The following is a 19,750-nucleotide window of genomic DNA, read 5'->3' as shown; positions in this document are numbered from 1 at the left end:
ATGTCCCAAAGAATTAACTCATACCTGCTGTTATGCTTCAGTGTTGACAATCTTCTCATTTTCTGTTTTGCACAAGTAGCTTCGGGAGATGTGCTCATGTGTGATTAACATGCTTTTAGATTTTTTTTTTCAATAAAAAGAGCAAGCCAATTTCAAGGCACATGACTCATTTACCTGCTCAAATGTTTTGAAAAGATTCGGTTGCTTGGGATTGGATCGGGTTTTTTTTTTTTTTTTTTTTTTTTTTGAAAAATTTCCCATGCAGAAAAAAATGAAAACGAAAATGAAATGAAAATTAATGCAATATGTACAAAACTACATGCAACCTACATGCAACGGGATAATGCATGGATGGATACCCCTCCCCAAGCTTAAAGTATAGCATCGTCCTCGATGCTTGGAGAGAGGCGTAGCCATCCTATTGAGGACCGGGCGGAGGATATGGATGTGGAAGATAAAGAAGATGAAGAAAAGGGAGGAATTTCATACCTTGGAGCTTATTTTTTGATGCAAAATTGAGGAAGATTGAGTATTTGGAAGGGTTTTTTCGAAGGGGGCAGTAGGGAGAGAGGGAATCGCAGGTATTGAGTGAAGAATGAGTTAGAAAAATCGAGATTTGACCTTAAAATCGTTCAGCCCTGTTTTTGCGTTTACACCGTGTAAATCCCTGAATCATTAAACCCGTGTTCAATCGTTTACATGGCCCGTGTAAATGCAAGGCATAAGTTTACACGGCCGTGTAAACTTCTGAGAAAGCCAAAAAAACTTGATTTTTTTTCACTTTTTGAAATTGCAACCCGCTAAACCTCTACTGCCCGAAAAATGATTTTTAACCCTTTTTTTAGCATGAAAAACAACTTGGAAGTTTGAAAATAAAGAAAATACAATGAAAATATACGAAATGACAAAAATACCCCCGGGTTGCCTCCCGGTTAGCCGTCCCTTTTTAATGTCGTTGGCTCGACTTGGACCCCAACTATTTGTGCTTCAGTCTCGATACGTGGGCCTCTCTAACATATCATCACTCCTCACATGCTTCTTGTCATCAATAAACTCTAAAATCTCCAACACTTCATTATCCATATCAAACTTCTTTGCAAGCTCTTTGGCTTTGTCCCTGTCTAGTTTTCGTGACAAAACTAACTCCAGAAATTCATTGTTAGACAAGTTCAAACCCTTTTTTGTTGAGGGATGGATCAAATTGACAAAATTAACAGATTGAACATCAAAAGGAGTCTTTTTTGCTTCATGCACATTGAAGTTGATAACTTCACCATCAAATTCCATACTCAAGGTTCCATTGTAGACATCGATTTTTGTTTTAGAAGTTTTAAGAAAAGGTCTACCCAAAAGAATGGAACTTGAACTTGGAGAGTCATCGTCTCCCATATCTAAGACATAAAAATCAGCCGGGAAGACAAATTCATCGACTTGCACTAACACGTTCTCTAATACTCTCTTTGGGTGTACCAAAGACCGATCAGCAAGTTGGATGATCACACCGGTTTTGCTCAATGTTCCTACACCAATTGATTTGAAAAGAGAATATGGTAGGACATTTACAGATGCACCTAGATCAAGCATAGCTCGAGGTACATAAAGATTTCCCAACTTGCAAGGCACGGTAAAGACACCGGGATCCTTGCACTTTGGGGGCATCCTCTTATGCAAAACCGCAGATACATGCTCCCCAACCGCTACGACTTGATTTCCTTTTAATTTCTTTTTAGATACACAAAGATCCTTAAGGAACCTTGCGTATCTAGGTACCTGCTTGATGACCTCGAGGAGTGGAATGTTGATTTGAACTCTCTTGAACATTTGCATGATGTCATTCTCCTCCCGTTCTTTCTTCGTGCTCTTTAATCTTTCGGGAAATGGAGCAGGTGTGACTTTGGACTCGGCGATGAAGGGCTTCTTTTCGCTTGTTTTCTCTTCCTCCTTCTCTTCTTTGGTTGCCTCTTCAACCACTATTTCATCTTCTTTTTGATCAACCGAAAATTTTGGACCATCATAGCTTTTCCCGCCTCTCAATGTGATGGCACACACATTGTGCCTTGGGTTTGCTTCAGTTTGGGCAGGCAACTTTCCTTGAGATTCTAGTTTGCTTACGGAAATAGCAAGCTGTGAAACTTGTTTCTCTAAGTTCTTTATGCTTGCTCTTGTCTCTTGTTGGAAAGCTTGTGTACTAGTTGCCAAACTTTTTACTATGTCCTCTAAAGACATACTTGATGAACCCGCTTGTTGAGGAGGGTGTTGTGGTTGCCTTGGCTGAAAGTTTTGTGGTGGAAAAGGTGGTCTTTGTTGGTATTGATGTGGTTGACTTGGTTGATAGTTCCCTTGTTGATTTCCTCCCCAACCTGGATTGTTGTTCCATCTTTGATCACCTCGTGGCTGCTCATATCCCCTTTGACTAGACCCAAGAAAACCTCCCATGGCTTTTGCTTCTTCATAATCTTCCTCTTGAAGTTGAGGGCACATGTCGGTTGGATGCCCCACTTGAGTACAAATACCACATGGACGGGGTATGGGTTGCACACCTTTGTCTTTGGCTAGCATCATAACCACTTTCGTAAGTTCGGACAATTGAGCTTCAATTTGAGGAGTCTGGACCTCCTTTACACCTCGGGGTACATCTATGTACCATTCTTCTTCTTGAACTGTATGCTTGGACTCTTCTGCCATGTTCTTGATAAGAACTCTAATTTATGTTGGAGTCTTATCAGCTATAGATCCACCACTTGATGCATTAAGTAATCTCCTATCCCAATATGACATTCCTTCACAAAAATACTGCAGCAACTGATATTCTATAATCCCATGTTGTGGACATCTTGAGCACAATTTCTTGAACCGTTCCCAATAAGTATGCAAGGCTTCTCTCTTTTGTTGCTTGATGCCAATTATCTCTCTACGTAAAGCTGAAGCTCTCATTTCGGGAAAATATTTATCCAGAAACATCCTTGCAAGTTCATTCCATGTTGTGACTGACCCCGGTGGTAAGTCATACAACCACTCCTTGGCTGAATCTTGTAAAGCAAAGGGGAATGCCCTTAACTTGATTTGATCTTCTGTGACTTCATGTGGCTTCATACCCACACAAACAACATGAAATTCCTTAAGGAATTTATGTGGGTCTTCATTCTCAAGACCACGGAATGAGGGTAACAAATGGATGAGTCCAAACTTGAGTTCAAAGTTGATTGTTGCAGGGTAATTTATGCACAAAGGTTGTTGGGTGACATCTTGAGTAGCCCATTGTCTAAAGGTTTGTTCAGGTGGTGGATGTGGAGGATTTTGATGTCCTCCATGGTTGTCTGCCATGGTAGGAGTAGGTGAAGATGGTGGGGTGGTACTTTTGGATGTTGAAGATGATGTAGTTGATGGATTTGATGAAGAAGCTCTGGATTGTTGTTGTTTCTTTAAAAGTCTGGCTTGCTTCCTTCTCTGTTTAGCAGATTTCTCTATTTCCAAATCAACTGGTAAAGGTGTACCTGTGCGAAAAGATCTTGGCATAAACAATTAGTACTACCGTATCCCCGGCAACGGCGCCAATTTGTTTGGGTGTCAAACCAACAAATGATGGGATAAAATAATATTAATATAACTCAAATCACTGCTTTTTCTAATACTAAAGATAGTATAGAGTAAGCATGGTCGGTCCACCGAGATACGAGACTTTTTATCTTGCCATATTTTCACACATAATACAAGTAATATTGAAATGGGGGTTTGTATTTAAACTTGAATTAAACTTCATAAATAAGAAAGATTGAAAACAAACGCAGTAAAAGAAGTACATTTCCGATTCTGACTCTTATATATGTATTATGTTGAAAGATGTAATATGATTATAACTCATGTTTGATTTAGGTTGGTAAGTTGGATATTAATAAACTCTAATATCCAAATTGGCAAAAATATTTTATTCAAAATAAGCTCTTTAAATAAAACTTCATTTAATTGATTCAACCCAAATAAGCTCTTGCATTAAATCATTAAATGACATTAGGTTCTTGCACTAATTACCAACAATGTTTAACATTCCTCTTAAGCTTGGGAATATAAACATTTAATCTTTGATTGCACTAATTTTGATCTAATTACAACCAAGTAAGTGAGTGTTACTAACATCAAATCATAAAACATATATGAATTTCATGATTTGATTAACTAGATTGAATAGAACCCTAGTTCATTGATCAAGTGAAAAAGAGAACTAACCAAACACATGATTAAGATCAAATCAAAGATTACTAGATGTTAAACATAAGTCAAATTCAAGTTACAGCCTAACAACACATACTTAAGAATTCAGATTCGGAAATGATAATAAAATCAACCACACATATCTAGGTTGGACTACAAATCAAACAAGTTTAAACTTCAAATTGACTTACAAAAAGAAATTAAAGTGTTTTCCAAGTGTTAATCTACTTGCAAAAGCTCTGAAAATCGTCTCTTCTCCTCCCAAAATCCGACCTAACCTCCATAAAAACTGATTGTCTGAATTATAAGAAGACAAAACCACTTTAAAACTGCCGAGACGTTTACACGGCCCGTGTAAATCAAAGGGTTCCATTTACACGGCCGTGTAAACAAGAAAAGTAGAATGCTTAATTCTTCCAGGTCTTCGAAGTAGAATGTCCTTGCATATACGTTTACACGGCCCGTGTAAATCAAAGGCATAAATTTACACGGCCGTGTAAACTCCTGTGAAGCCAAATTCTTCATTTCTTCATTCTCTCTCTTCAAAGCTCCAAAACTTCTACAACTTTGTCTCCAACTCTTGATAACTTCCTCCAACAAGATCCAACCTTCATAAGTCCCTGAAATATCCTAAAAGCGTGTGAATGGAATTGCATCATGAAAAATCCCGAAATTATACAAAATGCATGAGTCTAAACCTAAATGTAATGCACTTTTATGAACTAAAACTATAAAAAATGAATGCATGAAATGCACCTAACAGTAATACTTACGTGTAATGCATGTTATTCTTTTAGAATGAATCAAATATTGTTTATACAAGATAGAGACTTGGAATGCTCATGGTGAATGTAAAGAATGTTACTCTGACATATTCGATTTCATGGCATTTGTTCTCATAGATGCTTGATTTTAAGGAAGTTATTCTCAAAGAATGCGTGAAAGGAACATGATGATCAAGTGCTTGAAGGTTGGATGATGGCATGTGGAATGAAGATGAACAATGATCAATGATCTTCACAAAAGAAAGCACTGGCAGAATAATTAATAATATAATTATAAGACTATATGTTATAGTATATTCTGGTAGAATATTCAGGTAGAATAATCTATAAATTGTGTTTTGTTTTGTTTTGTTATTAGTGAGTGTTTCATTATGATACAATAGTATATTAAGATTATTATTTTTTAAGAATGTGATGACAAAAATTTAACTTGTATCAAAAATTTTGTTAATCTTAGAAAGTTCATTCAATCAAAAAATGTTGTTATTTCGTTTGAAAAATGATATGATCTGATATTCTCATAGAATATAACATTCTAACAAAATGTCATTCTGACAGAATAAATTCGGATACTAAAAAAATTCGTTAGAATTAATATTAAATTACTTTTAAAAAAAATCATATTTTTAAAAGTATGAGAATTAATTATCCCTAAATTTATGAAAATTTCCTTTTTTAAATATAGTTAATCATCTAAAATACCCTTATGCTAAAATTTGTATGATTAAACTTATTATTTTTAATTAGTTAATAAATTTAAAACCCTTACTTAAATTGCCCAAATGATTGACTCAAAATCAATTTCACATGCACACAATACTTAGTAAAAACACACAACATATATATATATATATATATATATATATATATATATATATATATATATATATATAAAGAGAGAGAGAGAGAGAGAGAGAGAGAGAGAGAAGTATGATCAAATAGAAACTCAAAAAATGGTAGGAACCGCGAGGAATATTTTTTGCCTTAAAATTGAAAAAATAAATAGCAGAACTTGATTTTATTTATCATCAAAATCTCACGATATGATATGATATTTTTATGATTAATTGCGAGATTTTGATAATTTCTAAGAAAATTTAATTATTTGGAGGTATAAGTGACAAAAGCAAAAAGATTAAAAGAAAAAAGAAAAGGAAAATTCGGTCATATAGCCTGTCTAGAAGCTGACATGTGCCCTACCCTCCAACATGACAAGTGTCACCCTTATTGGCCGATGGTTTTTTTTTCCACCGGCTTAGTTTTTCGGGCAAAACTTTTTTTTCTTGGAAAAAAATCTAAAAAAACAAAAGTTCTTAAAATTTAATTCTCTACACAATTACCACAATCATGAAATGTTCAAAAAAAAATTATTTTTTATATTTATAACAAACCTAGAAAAAAATCTCCAAAAATTATAAAATTTTAAGGAATACTTCTATTCAATATTCTAAGGACTTTGTAAAATGAATTTTTGAAAAATAAGGTGTTTTTGATACTAAACTTGATTTTAAAAGATTTAAAATTTTAAAAAATGTTGAACATAATATGATCCAAATAGAGATGATTCAAAAATATTTATGATTCAATATGTTCATGATCATGAACTTGTTATGATCTAAAAATATTTTGATTCAGATATTTAATCATCCATAATTATTATATTTTTTATGATCCAAAAATTTTAATGATCCAAATGGTGTATTGAATAAAAACTTTATTTAATTCAATATATTATGATCCAAATTAAAATGATCCAAAAATATATGGTGCATAATATTGTTATGAATCAAAATACTATGATTCAAAATTTTATAATCCAAAAATAATATGATTAGAAAAAGTATGAATGATATATATTATGATCCTTAATATTCTTCTTATTTAAAATTTTATAATTGTTAAATATTAAAAAATTCAAACTAATAATTACTTAAAAAAATTAAATAAAAAAAAACCTACTATCTTGAAGTATGTAGTAAGGACATTAAAAATGAAAAAAAAAATAAAAAATAATAATAATAATAATAATTTCTTTTATTTAAAAAAAATAAAAAAGCGAAAAAAAATATAAAAACATTAAAACTGAGCATATATCTGTTTAAGAAAAAAAATTAACGAAAAATTTTAAAAAAATTAATTAAAAACGAAAAAAAAACAAAATAAATGAAAAAGAAAAGGAAAACTCATTTAAATGACTTTTCATGGACGTTCGTCGCGTATGATCATTCACTCGAGTTCGTATTATGTTCCATGTAGGTGCACCGCATGCAACGCGTCACGACCAAGTAAATGAGTTTAATGTTTGTGCCTATGATAAAACGGTTGGTAGAGAATAGTCATCGCGATTTCTACAAATTTTTGGGTTCCCACCGGATCTGGACCCTATATATATATATATATGGGATGAGCATGAGTCCGAATCCGAATCGAACCGATCTGAGAACCGAAGAACCGAAAACTAATTTAGTGAGCAAATGAAAACAGGGACCGAACCGAATACCATGGTTTTGAGTCAGATCTACAAGGAAGTGTGCTATTTTAAAAATGTGCTCAGTTTCGGGCCCGACCTAAACTGGACTGTGATACAAAGGATCGTGAACCGTTTTAGTGGAAAATGGAGAACCGAAAACTGGAGCGGATACCCCTGTTTCGATTATGATATTCTCCAGTCGGTTCCACCGATTCGAATAATTATCCTATATATATATATATATATATATATATATATATATATATATATATATATATATATATATATATATATATATATAACACAACCCACAATTCGGAGAGATTTGGCCTTGGGTGAATATTTGACCAAAAGGGTTGTTTGGTTATTTAGAGGAATTTCATAAATTAAGAAGATATTAATTCATGAAATGAGTCAAGATAAATCTAAGTCACTTGTATAAGATCATATAACTGAATGCAAGAGATAATGTATTTAGGTCATAAAGAGTAAAATGGAAATTTTATGCTTTTAGGGCCAAGTTTATAGGTTAACAAATTAAGACTCGTAAGTATTAGTCCGAAGTGAATTAATGGGGTTATAGAACTCATCCCCACGTTCACTTGGATATAAAGATTATAGAAAACGAGTTTAAGACGAGGAAGTTATGAGATTTAAAAGATTTGGAAGAAAACTACCCGAAAGTTGCAATGGCATCAACTAATGAGTTGTTGATATGCAGCTATCACGACACGGTAAAGCATTTCTCGCAACATGGTTTTTAGAGCGGTAATATGGACGAAAGTTTTGTCGTAAGTCGACAGCAATGTACTTTGCACCGTGGCGTGGTATATGGCTATCGTGACGTTGTGGCGAAAGTAGGATGCTATATGAGAATGGCATGGCAACTAGGTAAGAGGGAGACCGCAACCTAATATGGCACATCGTGGCGCGGTGGCTTTTTGGCTCAACGCGGTTTCATAGTCAGAACACATATTATAATTTTTTAAGAGCCCATTCTCGAACAAAAACTCCCAAAATTGATGGAGAGCTGAGATGGGGCGATTTTGTTTCAAAGAAGGTCAACCCCGTATAAATCTATACACAAACTCTCGCTCTCCCTCCAGGAGACTCTGGTTATCACTAAAGGCTACGATTGTGCGCTAGATAGGTGCAAACAAACGAAATATCTCACAAGAGCCTTAACCGACTTTACGCGAATATTGAATTGCATAGTATATATTGTTTCCGTGTATGTTTTTAGTTTTCGAGGCCCAACGAGTATGTATGTGATTGTGTGAAGCCCAACAAGCATGTAGATGGACCACAAATGTAACGCCCCGGGTTTTCTCGGTACGTTTGGTTATTTTAATTTAATTATCCTTGTAACCTTGGGTTAATTTATTTAACCAATGCCTAATTTTTTATGTTATTGGACTCTTTATATCATCTTGTAAACTCCTTTTATTGAAGTCCATGGACTATGGGCCTATTTGTAAAGTCCATCTAGTAAATAGTACTTAATGTGTAAATTGAATCATTTGGAACACACACAAGGAAAACACTCTAAACCCTCGCTCTCTCTCAAAAATCGTCCCTCTCTCTCTCTTTGGGATCAAGAGCAGCCAAGGGGCTGTTTGGAGCTTAATTCTTGTTCATTTCCAGCCTTGATTTGTATTGGTATGAACCTCCTTATCCTTTCTTACAACTTGATTCATAACCTTGTTCTAGCTTTATGATTTCATCTTCACTTCTTCTCCTTCTTATTTTATTTGTAATTGTATGTTATACATCATCTAAAGATCCTATCTTCACCCCATATATGGTGGATGATGGATCTAGGGGATTACATGTGGCAAAAGATCATGGAAACCCTAAAAGGGAGAATGATGATTTTATGTGCTTAAGTTTATTTTCATGTTGATTATTATTACATCCTTGTGGCTAAATGAAATCCTAATGATCCCTAACCCTTTTTAGTACCACCATTATCATGGGGACTGAATTGGGATGATGAACACATCTTAAAATGTGTTTCAAAAGGAGAAGGATGGATAAGCCAAAAAGGAATCACGGGTGGCTACGATTCTATTTTCCATCAGATCTGTAGTCATATTGTAAAAATCATATCTGGAGCTATAGAACTCAAACGGACCCCAAAACAGTTCAAAAAGTTCACAAATTGAGTTGACTAACTTTCTTAATCAGGCCAACCTCACTGATAAGGGCTTTATCTATGTGAAATAATGACATCTTTGCTATTAGGTCTGATCCGGGTCTGTTCTGATATGTCATTTTGTTTTCATCATTTCTAAGTCTTGGAAAAGGATCCAGAGTGATTCCAAGTTTCTATATGTTCCTTATATTATGAATTTAAGATCTGGAGAATATGGGGTGTTATTTCCAATTATAAATTCGTTATAATGGATCCACACTCCAGGTCAGTGGGCAGTCACCAGTTTTTGCTAGTGTTGTGATTGTCCACAATGTGAATTTTATATCTGGAGTTTGAGAGATTCTTTTCATTCAATTCCAACTCTGAGACTTTCACTTGTATGTCCTTTAATTCTCTTAATTTTGTTTTGGACGAATTCTACTCACAAGTTGGGTAGAATTGGCCAACATCACTTGACTGTATTGTTGAAGACAGAAGTGATACACCATTTTGTAAAATTCATATTTAATTCATCTTTTGGAGTTAGAATGAGTTCTTTATATTTGTGGAATCCTAAGAAATCATAGTTTCCTATACAATTTAGTTAAAGCTATGTTTCTATTTTAGATTTTGGAGTAAATCCGTTTTGTACAGCAAGTCTGTTTTAAAGACCTTGCTGTGATCACTCTTTTCTCAACTCATAGCTTCATTACTTCTCCATTCTAACCTTTAGTCCTTCTTAGGTGAGGTTTTGAAGTTTGCTCAAGCTTGGTAGCATTATTTGATTGTTATCCATCCTTAATACTCACTCAAGGTGAGTTCTCTCACACCGTTGTATTGATGATTGTGTTTGCTAGTTAGCTCGTGTGTGATTATTTGAATTTATTATAAAAGCATGCTATATAAGTATTGTTTTAATTCATACATGTGCACTGTATGTAACTAATTATGGATATGGGGACACCACCAAAGGATACGGATTTACCGGTGCGGTGGGTAGGTAAGATCACCAACGTAATACTCTTCGTGAGGTGCGGTGATTAGGGCCAAATGATACGGGATCTTCCCGGTGCGGTTCAAACCTACAAGTCCTTCTCGTAATATAGACATTGATTCGTCCTTTGCCTGTATCATTATAATTGGAAAATGGATTAGGGCTAGTAAATATGAATGTTAGTACAACGTCTGTGTTTGAATTCACTAAGCTTCGTGCTTACGTTTTTCCCTTATAACTTTTCAGGTGTTAAGATTAAAGAGGCTAAGGCTTGACATGGAGCATCGGGACATCGCTACTAATTATTTTGTTGGGACCTTATTATTATTATTACTTCCGCACTTATTTTATATGATTATTAAGTTTATGCATTATGTTATGACTATTTCAGTTGTTTTAATTTAATTTAAGATGCGTTTTAAAAGTTTAAAATTTTTTCAAAAAAAAATTTTTTTTGGGTGTCACAACAAAGGCCCAATAAACATGTAAGGTATATTCTAGGCCTAATAAACATGTAAAAGGGCAACTAGTGCCGACTAAACATGTAAATTATATTTGAGGCCCATTAGAAGTGAAAATGATGTAATTCATCTATTTGTTATTGTATTGTTTGTTTTAGTTCAATTATTTACCAAAATGATAATAAAAGCCCACTTTTTTAATAATGACATTTTTTGTCCATTAGACCAAAACTTTACAATTTAGACACATTTTTGGTAAAGATGACACTTTAGGTCCCATAAGATCAAAAGTTTACGTTTAAGGTCTTGTTTCAAACAAAATAACATTTCTAGCCCCCTTTTTGTTATTAATAACACTTTTGGCCCAAATTTATGAAAATTTAGGTTTGCGACCCAATTATGTATAAATTTATCTTTCCGGCCCAAGTTTAATAAAATTTACATTTTCAACCCATTTAACCGAAAATTTACATTTTTGGCACAAATTTGTTTAAAATGCCAATTTAATTCATAAAAGCCAAAAATTTACAAGTTTAGCCCATGAAACCGTGAATGCCCATTTTGTGAAAATTTACACTTTTGACCCTTTTAAAACCATGAATAAAATAAAGACCTATTTTTATTTAAAAATGACTTTTTTAGTCCTCTTTAAATCGTGAGTTAACAAAAGATCCTCACTTTTTGTTTACTTTGTCAATTTTGGCCCTTTACACGATTTTACTTAGTTTCAAACATCCTTAACATGTTTTTAATCCCTTCATCTTCATAATAAGTTGCATAAAGTGTTTTGGTTTACCAATATCACCATATTTTAGTAGATCTTTTGAAATCTATGAAGTTTCAACACATAAGCACAACATATAACAAGGAAAAACACACATAATCATGCTTAAACACATAGATCTACACAAAGCAACTTGTATCCTCCCCCTAAGACATAGTAAAAACTGAAAATAGGGGGTATGAACTCACTTTTATTGTTGAATTCGGTTTTGGTGAAGAAGTGAGAGAGATTGAAGATGTTTATGACCTTAGATGCTTCGTTTAGATGAGTTTTCGAGCTTAGGGAGTTCTAGGAAGCAAAATCATGAAATTGAGTGTTTAAGAGTATGAATCTTAACATGAATTTAGAAGCAAACCAATTGAGGGTGATAATAGCTTACCAACTTAATGACTTTTGAAGTAGAAGCTTTGAATTCATTCAAACACCACACAATTTTGGAGAAGACGGAAGGTAATTCTTGAGAGTTTTGAGAGAATTAGAATGAAAATGAAGTTTGAAACCGAGAGAGAGAAGGTCGAGAATAAGAAGGAAGGGAGAAGGGAGAAGAGAGAGGTGAGAAAAGATGTGCATGGAAGTATGGGATTTCTTGATGTATGGGAGGTTTATTACATGGATATCCTCCATGCAATAAGGATGTGTCATTATTTTAAGATAATTCATTATATATATATATATATATATATATATATATATATATATATATATATATAAGGGGCCGAGGATGAGAGGGGGATGATGAAATTTAGATGTTGGGCTTAAATAGAATGAGTCTGTTAGAAGTTTTTGATTTATTTGGCCCACTTGAGAGTTTACGGCCCAAAAACGGTATACACAATGGATTTTCGGCCCAATGAGTTTCAAGAGAACATTTACGGCCCATTAGGGCCCATGAAGACAAGGTGAGGCATTCTAGACCCACTATGACCCAAAATGCTATAATTTAATGAATGTTGGTCCAATTAGAGCCCAAATGGGGTTCCTTGGCCCAAAATAATCAAATTGAAAGTGTATTGGCCCAGTAGGCCCAATAAGAGGATCCTGGTCCAATCTGAGTTTGAACCGGGACATTAGGGTTACAAACCCACAGTTGAGTGTATGAAATGTATTGAATTAGGTTTAAGGCTTTACAAATGAGTTTTGATTCGAATAGTTGTTTTTGAATGAGTTTTTATGTATATCATCAACTTAGAGTTACAAGTTACAACAAAAGTTGACTACATATAGACAGAATTTCCTAGCCAAAATGCTAGTCGTGACATCACCCCCCCCCCCCCTCGTTAGAGGGAATTTCGTCCCAAAATTCTTTTACATGATAATACTAAGAATTAGAGAATAAGTGAGGGTACTTCTGCTTCGTTTGGTCTTCTCATTCCCATGTGAATTCCAGGCTACGCTTAGCATTCCATTGAACCTTCACAATTGGAATGTGGCTTTGCTTTGTACTTTTCACTTCTCTGTCCATTATCTCAACCACTTCTTTGATCGCGCAGTTGCTCACGAGCTGGGTGAGTTGTCCAGTAGATTCTTTTTCACCCTGATCTCATCTAAAGGAACAACAAGGGTTTCATCTGATAGGCACTTTTTCAGATTCTTACTCGGATTGGTCCGGTGTATCGTTGATTTAGTTTTTTCCTGCTTCCCAAAGCAGATCATCCCTTTTCATGGAGAGGCCTTCAATATCACCAGATCTCCAACTTGAAATTACATAGGCTTTCGCCGTGTATCAGCATAACTCTTTTGTCAGTCTCGCGATGCTTGGAGTCGTGCTTTGATTTGAATTATTTTCTCCATCGTTTTCTGAATGATCTTGGGTCCTGTAAGAGCGATATTTGGTGTTTGTCCTCTTGCCAACTAGGTGTCTCCCACCTCAGCCCAGCAAAGAGGTGATCTGCATTTGTGACCATACAAAGCCTCAAAAGGAGCAACCTTAATGCTCGTGTGATAGATGTTATTGTACGAGAACTCAATCAAGGGCAAGTGGGTATCCCATGCCCTGCCAAAATCAATCACACAGGCTCGGAGCATATCTTCAAGCAATTGAATTGTCTGCTCTCTTTGGCCGTCGGTTTGAGGGTGGTAAGCAGTGCTCATTTCTAGTTGTGTTCCTAGTGCCTTCTGGAGCGACTGCCAAAATTGTGAAGTAAATCTACTATCCCAATCTGAGATAATAGATATCGGCACTCCATGAGTCTCACAACTTCTTTTATACAGATTCGTGTTAGCCTCTCCATTCTGTACGTTTACCTTATTGGTAGGAAATGGATGGATTTTGTCAGCCTATCAACAATCATCCAGATAGCATCCAATATGTCCTATGTCTTATTTAATTTGGTTATGAAATCCATGGTGACCCTTTTCGATTTCCACTTGGGTACCACTGGTCGTTTTAACAATCCCGAGGGCTTCTGACATTCCACTTTAACCTTGGCACAAGTGAGACACTTGCCCACCTAAGTAGCAATTTCTGCTTTCATTTTGAGCCACCAATAATGTTGTTTAATGTCCAGGTACATCTTATCGGAACCTGGATGGACGAAGTATCGTGTTTTGTGCGCTTCATTCATGACAACATCCCGGAATCCTACAAAATTTAGGATCCAGATACCATGAAGTAATAAGCTCTGTTCCCCTTGACTTCCATATTTTTATCCATAACGCGCAGTGTTTCATTAGCGGCATTCTCCGGCTTTAATGCCTCCACTTGCGCTTCCTTGATTTGTGAAGTTAGATGAGAGTGGATGGTTATCAATAATGTTTTCACCCAACAACCTGAGTATTCTTTCCTACTCAGGGCATCGGCTACCAAGTTAGCCTTGTCTGTGTGGTACTTGATCTCTCATTCATAATCATTTAGCAGTTTAATCCACCTTCGCTGCTTCATGTTCAGCTCCTTTTGATTTAGAATGTGCTGGAGGCTTTTGTGATCCGTGAAGATGGTGCACTTGGTACCATAGAGGTTGTGCCTCCAAGTCTTTAAGGCGAAGACCACTGCTCCCAGCTCGAGATCATGGGTGATGTAATTTATCTCGTGGGTCTTTAATTGTCTATATGCATATGCAATCACTTTTCCGCGATGCATCATCACACAACATAGCCCTTGGTTCAAGATGTCACAATACACCACAAAGTCTTTTGGTCCTTCCGAAAAAGACATCACTAGAGCACTACAGAGGGCTTGCTTCAATGTTTGGAAATCAACTTCTTGTTTGTCCGTCCATTTGAAGGGTATGCCTTTTGGTGTTAGAGTGGTAAGGGGCTTGGTTATCTTGGATAAGTTTTGAATAAACCTTTGGTAGTAGCCCGCAAGATCCAAGTATTGTTGGATTTTTATTGGTGTCTTCGGAATCGTCCAGCCTTCAATATCCTTGATTTTGGAAGGATCCACATGAATTCCCTCCTCACTGGCTACATGACTCAAGAAGTTTACACTGCGAATCCAGAACTCGCATTTGGAGAGTTATACATATAGCTTCTCGACTCTCAGAGTTTCCAAGATTTGGCGTAGGTGCTGGTCGTGCTCCTCTTTACTTTGAGAGTATATGAGTATATCATCAATGAAGACAATTACAAAATTATCGAGGAATCGGCAGCAAACTCGATTCATGAGGTCCATAAATGTTGTGGGGGCATTTATCAGACCGAAGGGCATAACAACAAATTTGTAATGACCGTATCGTGTTCGAAAAACATTTTTTGGAATATCCTCTTCACGGACTCAGAGTTGATGATAACTGGATCTTAGAACTATTTTTGAGTAATAACTAGCTCCTTGAAGCTGGTCAAATAGATCATCAATTCGTGGAAGTGGGTATCGGTTTTTTGATAGTGAGTTTGTTCAACTCCCGATAGTCGATGCACATTCTGAAGGATCTGTCCTTCTTCTTGACAAACAAAATCGGAGCTCCCCAGGGTGAGAAGCTTGGCCTGATGAACCCTTTGTTTAGAAGTTCGCTTAATTGATTGGATAACTCTTGCATTTCGGTGGGAGCTAACCTGTAGGGTGATTGGGCAATTGGCATTGCCCCAGGTACAATGTCAATTCGGAATTCGACCTACCGTTAGGGAGGTATCCCTGGGGGATCTTTGGGGAATACATCAGGAAAGTCCCACACTTATGGGATATCATTGATGTTTGTTTCTTCTTTTTGCTTGTCCACCACGTGAACGAGAAATGCATGATTCTTTTTTTTGTGCCTTGATGCAAGAGGTAAGACCAAGGTTGGCATCGGGCTTATTGTCGTAGATGATTAAGGCTTCTTGATTAGGGAGGTAAAGGTGAACGGGATTTTTATGGCACATAATGTCGGCATGGTAGGGCTTAACCGATACATGCCTTTAGTCACATCAAAGCTCCTAATATCTATTGTCATCAAGTTGTTTGAGAATGAGTGATTATTTAATGTGATAGTGCACCCTATGTATATATCTTTTGTGGTTTCGGTTTTTCCATCCTTATCGTGGGGGTAGGCAGGAGTGTGGTCTCTTTCACCTAAATGTTAGCGTGCCTGGTTGTTAGAGAGTGTTTACGGATTTGTTGTTAAGGTTGAAAGAGTTTTTATTCGATTGAGGTAACAATTTGTGATTATTAATTGATTTGGTAAAAGTTTGATGCCTAACTATTGTTGTTTTGAGAATGTACCAAAAATTCAGGTAGGGTTCCCTTTTGTTTTCTTCATGTCCAATTATTAAATTCCTCTACTTCCCCGCCAATACTCTCTGTTGGACAACTCCACTTGAAATATCATATCTCACCACATTTGTGGCATACATGCTTTATTCCAACTATAGAGGTTAGAGTGGTGTGTTGAGCTGGAGTCCTACACGATCGGACGGTGTGCCCTTTCTTGTTGCACCTATTGCAATACAACATCCGGCAGGCTCCATTATGATGGAAACAGTTGTATTCCCAGGTCACCAATAGTCAGGTACCAATGACTAAGTTTTTGAGAAGACGAAGCACTTTCAGACTCATCTATATTTTGATTATTCATTTTTTGTGTCTTATTATTATTACACAAAACACACATGTATTGAATTATACTATTAATACAATAGATGATGTTGTTGCTTGTTTACTATTATGTATTGTTATGATACTGTACACGACGTCCTCCGCCCCCGAATGTTTCCACCAATTCGGTTTGGGGGTGTGACATGTACCACTCGTTCACGTAAAAAGATCAAATATATTCGCTACACATATGTTACAAATATATTCACTACACATATGTTACAATAAACAATTAGAAGGTAGTAAGGTTGGAAGGAATGGTGTCACCGAAACCGCACTCTCTTCATTGTCACATAAGCGACATATCTTTTTTTACCACAAAAGTGTAGTTCCTTGTCACACTCACTGAGTGGTGCCACACATTATTTTAAAAATAATAATAATTTAAATAAAAACTTTAATTTTCTCCCCACCCAATCACAAAACGGTCAAATTCTCCCCACTCAATCAGAAAACGGGGTCATTTTTTACAACACTGCGGTCTAAACCGCACCCAAGAGCGGTGTTTGCTGCTTAGGTGGCGAAATCGCACTCCCTCTACCGCACCACTCCCCCAAGTCTAATAGATTTAGCCAAATAAATGTCTATTATTATAAGTGATTGATTTGATTGCGCAGTGATATTTATAGTTCCAGAGTTGACACGTATAAGTACCAATCCATGTATTGAAGGGTACGTTATGCGTGTACGTTCTTTCACGTGAACATAACAAACAAGTCGACATATAAAACAACAACGAAATGTCACATGGGTCACCTACACAAAGTTTTACTTACCCAAACCTCTTAAATTACTAGACATTTCCAAAACAAGAGTCTCCTTCAGCTCTTTGTAATATTCATATGGAAGAGCCTTGAGAAATGTGAAGTGGGATTGAAATTAACTTAGATTATTTAGTAGTTGTTGGACACCAAATTGGATTCATCCTAATTATGTACCAATACAATACGTACAATACTTGTTTTCCTTAATCTAGTATAAAGGCCCGGGTAAAAGGTATGATGCCAGATGAAAGTATAACGGACCCAACTCACCCAAGTACCCCAAGTAGTCACTATTGGGCTGCAAACGTAGGCTTGTTTTAATTTAATTTGATATGTATTTTTTTTTTAATTAATTCTGAATAAAAACCCTAAAAAAATAAAAACCAATTAGTGATGAATATGCAAAATATTTAAAATAGTGAATTTATTTCTATTAATAAAAACAAATATAACAGAATTCATCATTTTTATGCTCTAAAAATCAGTATACATGCGAACGCCTACAAAAAGTATTAAAAAATATTTGAAAATTTTATCGGCATGATGCTTTAACAATGGTTTTAATTATTTTTTTATTTTTTTACTTTAGATTATATTTAAAAATAAAACTAAACATTACAAAGTTTATTGTTTTTATGCTCTAAAAGATAGACATATAATTGATTAATTGATCGTTTTTGGTTTTTTATTTTTTAGGATTTTATTTTATTTTTTAAAGCTATTGTACCAACTTTTTATCGTTTATGTATTTTAAAATGATATTCATATTGATGTAACAAGTCATGGTATACTTAAGAATGACATTTATATGTTTGAAATTTGTGCAATAAACCGTAAAAATGACAAAAACATATTACTATTGTGTCCAAAAGCAATACAAAAATAATTTTTTTACGTGATTATAATATAAAGAAGAAAGCAAATGATTTAAGACTTAATTAGCCTACATGCAAATATAACAACTATATTAGAAAGCTTTAAGTCCTAAAAGTATAGGACCAAAATAGTTATATATGCAAGAATCTTGAAAATATGGCAAAATTGGACAATATGTGAGAAATTGTGCCAAATATGTCATATGTTATATATTATTGTATTGAGATAAGTTATAATACATAATACAAGTAAAATGGTGCAATACGCATATTAATATGAATGGTGCAATACGCACATTAATATGACAAATAACAAAGTAAGTTGTTTTATTTGGAAAAATAGACAAAGTAAGATGTTATTGTGTGAAATTATGAAATAAAAAAGCATATGAGTGATTAGTGAAGTATGATTAGTACTTGGAAGTAATACAAAATTACCACAGCATGAGATAGAACTTGGGACACATAAAAAAAAAAAAACAAAAAAAAAAAAAAAAACAAAACAAAAAACAAAAACCTAGTAGTTATCTTCGGTTTTGTAACGTCTAACCCTTGGGTTTTAATAGTAAAGTCCAATATTCATTACTCCATGCTCGTTTTCTTGATTATAATGTGTATCCAATAAAAAGAGAGATGCCTGGAAAAAATAATCAATTTATTTGGAGTTATAACAAAAACGTTATAAATAAACAAGATGTGATTGTTTTCTGCCTGATACTAATCAGGCTTATCCAAAGGTTTGGCTTGGTATGCACCTATTTTAGCATTGTTCTTGCTCGTTTTGTGCTAGTAAAACTAACCAACTATGATTGTCAGGTTTTTAGTCATTACACCTAAAACTGACAAAACCTGACACAAGACGCCAACCTGGCACGAAATAAACGGGTTTAGGTAAGAGATTGTGACATGTTTAAGTAAATGGGTTGACATAATATGAAGGTCAAACGGATTAGGTTAAGGTCAAGACTTTCAAATCGAATATTGCCCATTTAACTATATGCATTTTTTTTATAGATTTTATATTTTTATAGATATATTATATATTATAGATCTATAGTGGGCCAAACTCAAAAAATAAAATTAAAATAACAATTTGAGATTGGCTAAGCAGAATCAAATCAGGGGAAGCGAAAAATATGAAAGTGTTTCAAACTTTCAGAATGATTTAATTTTACTCATCCTCACGGCTTAACCCTTTACGCCCCAACTCTTACTTTTTCTATGTTGTCTTCTAAACTTACTAAAAAATTTTACATTCCCTGC

At 34.9% G+C, this 19,750-nt stretch overlaps 1 protein-coding gene across 1 annotated transcript; it reads right to left on the bottom strand.

Moving 5' to 3' along the window:
* Positions 1 to 987: 987 nt before the first annotated feature.
* On the bottom strand, positions 988 to 2,685 carry LOC145030455 (uncharacterized). Its single transcript, XM_078978821.1, has one exon. The coding sequence runs from the start codon at positions 2,683 to 2,685 to the stop codon at positions 988 to 990; it is 1,698 nt and encodes a 565-aa protein (XP_078834947.1).
* Positions 2,686 to 19,750: the final 17,065 nt, after the last annotated feature.

The sequence above is a fragment of the Lactuca saligna genome, chromosome 2 (assembly GCF_052625555.1).
Source record: "Lactuca saligna cultivar CGN05327 chromosome 2, ASM5262555v1, whole genome shotgun sequence".
Taxonomy (NCBI): domain Eukaryota; kingdom Viridiplantae; phylum Streptophyta; class Magnoliopsida; order Asterales; family Asteraceae; genus Lactuca; species Lactuca saligna.
This window is presented reverse-complemented; position numbering and strand designations above follow the sequence as displayed.

Bases quoted from the DNA above. Each gene is read 5' to 3' on its own strand.
- LOC145030455 (XM_078978821.1), bottom strand. From the start codon at position 2,685: ATGGCAGAAGAGTCCAAGCATACAGTTCAAGAAGAAGAATGGTACATA.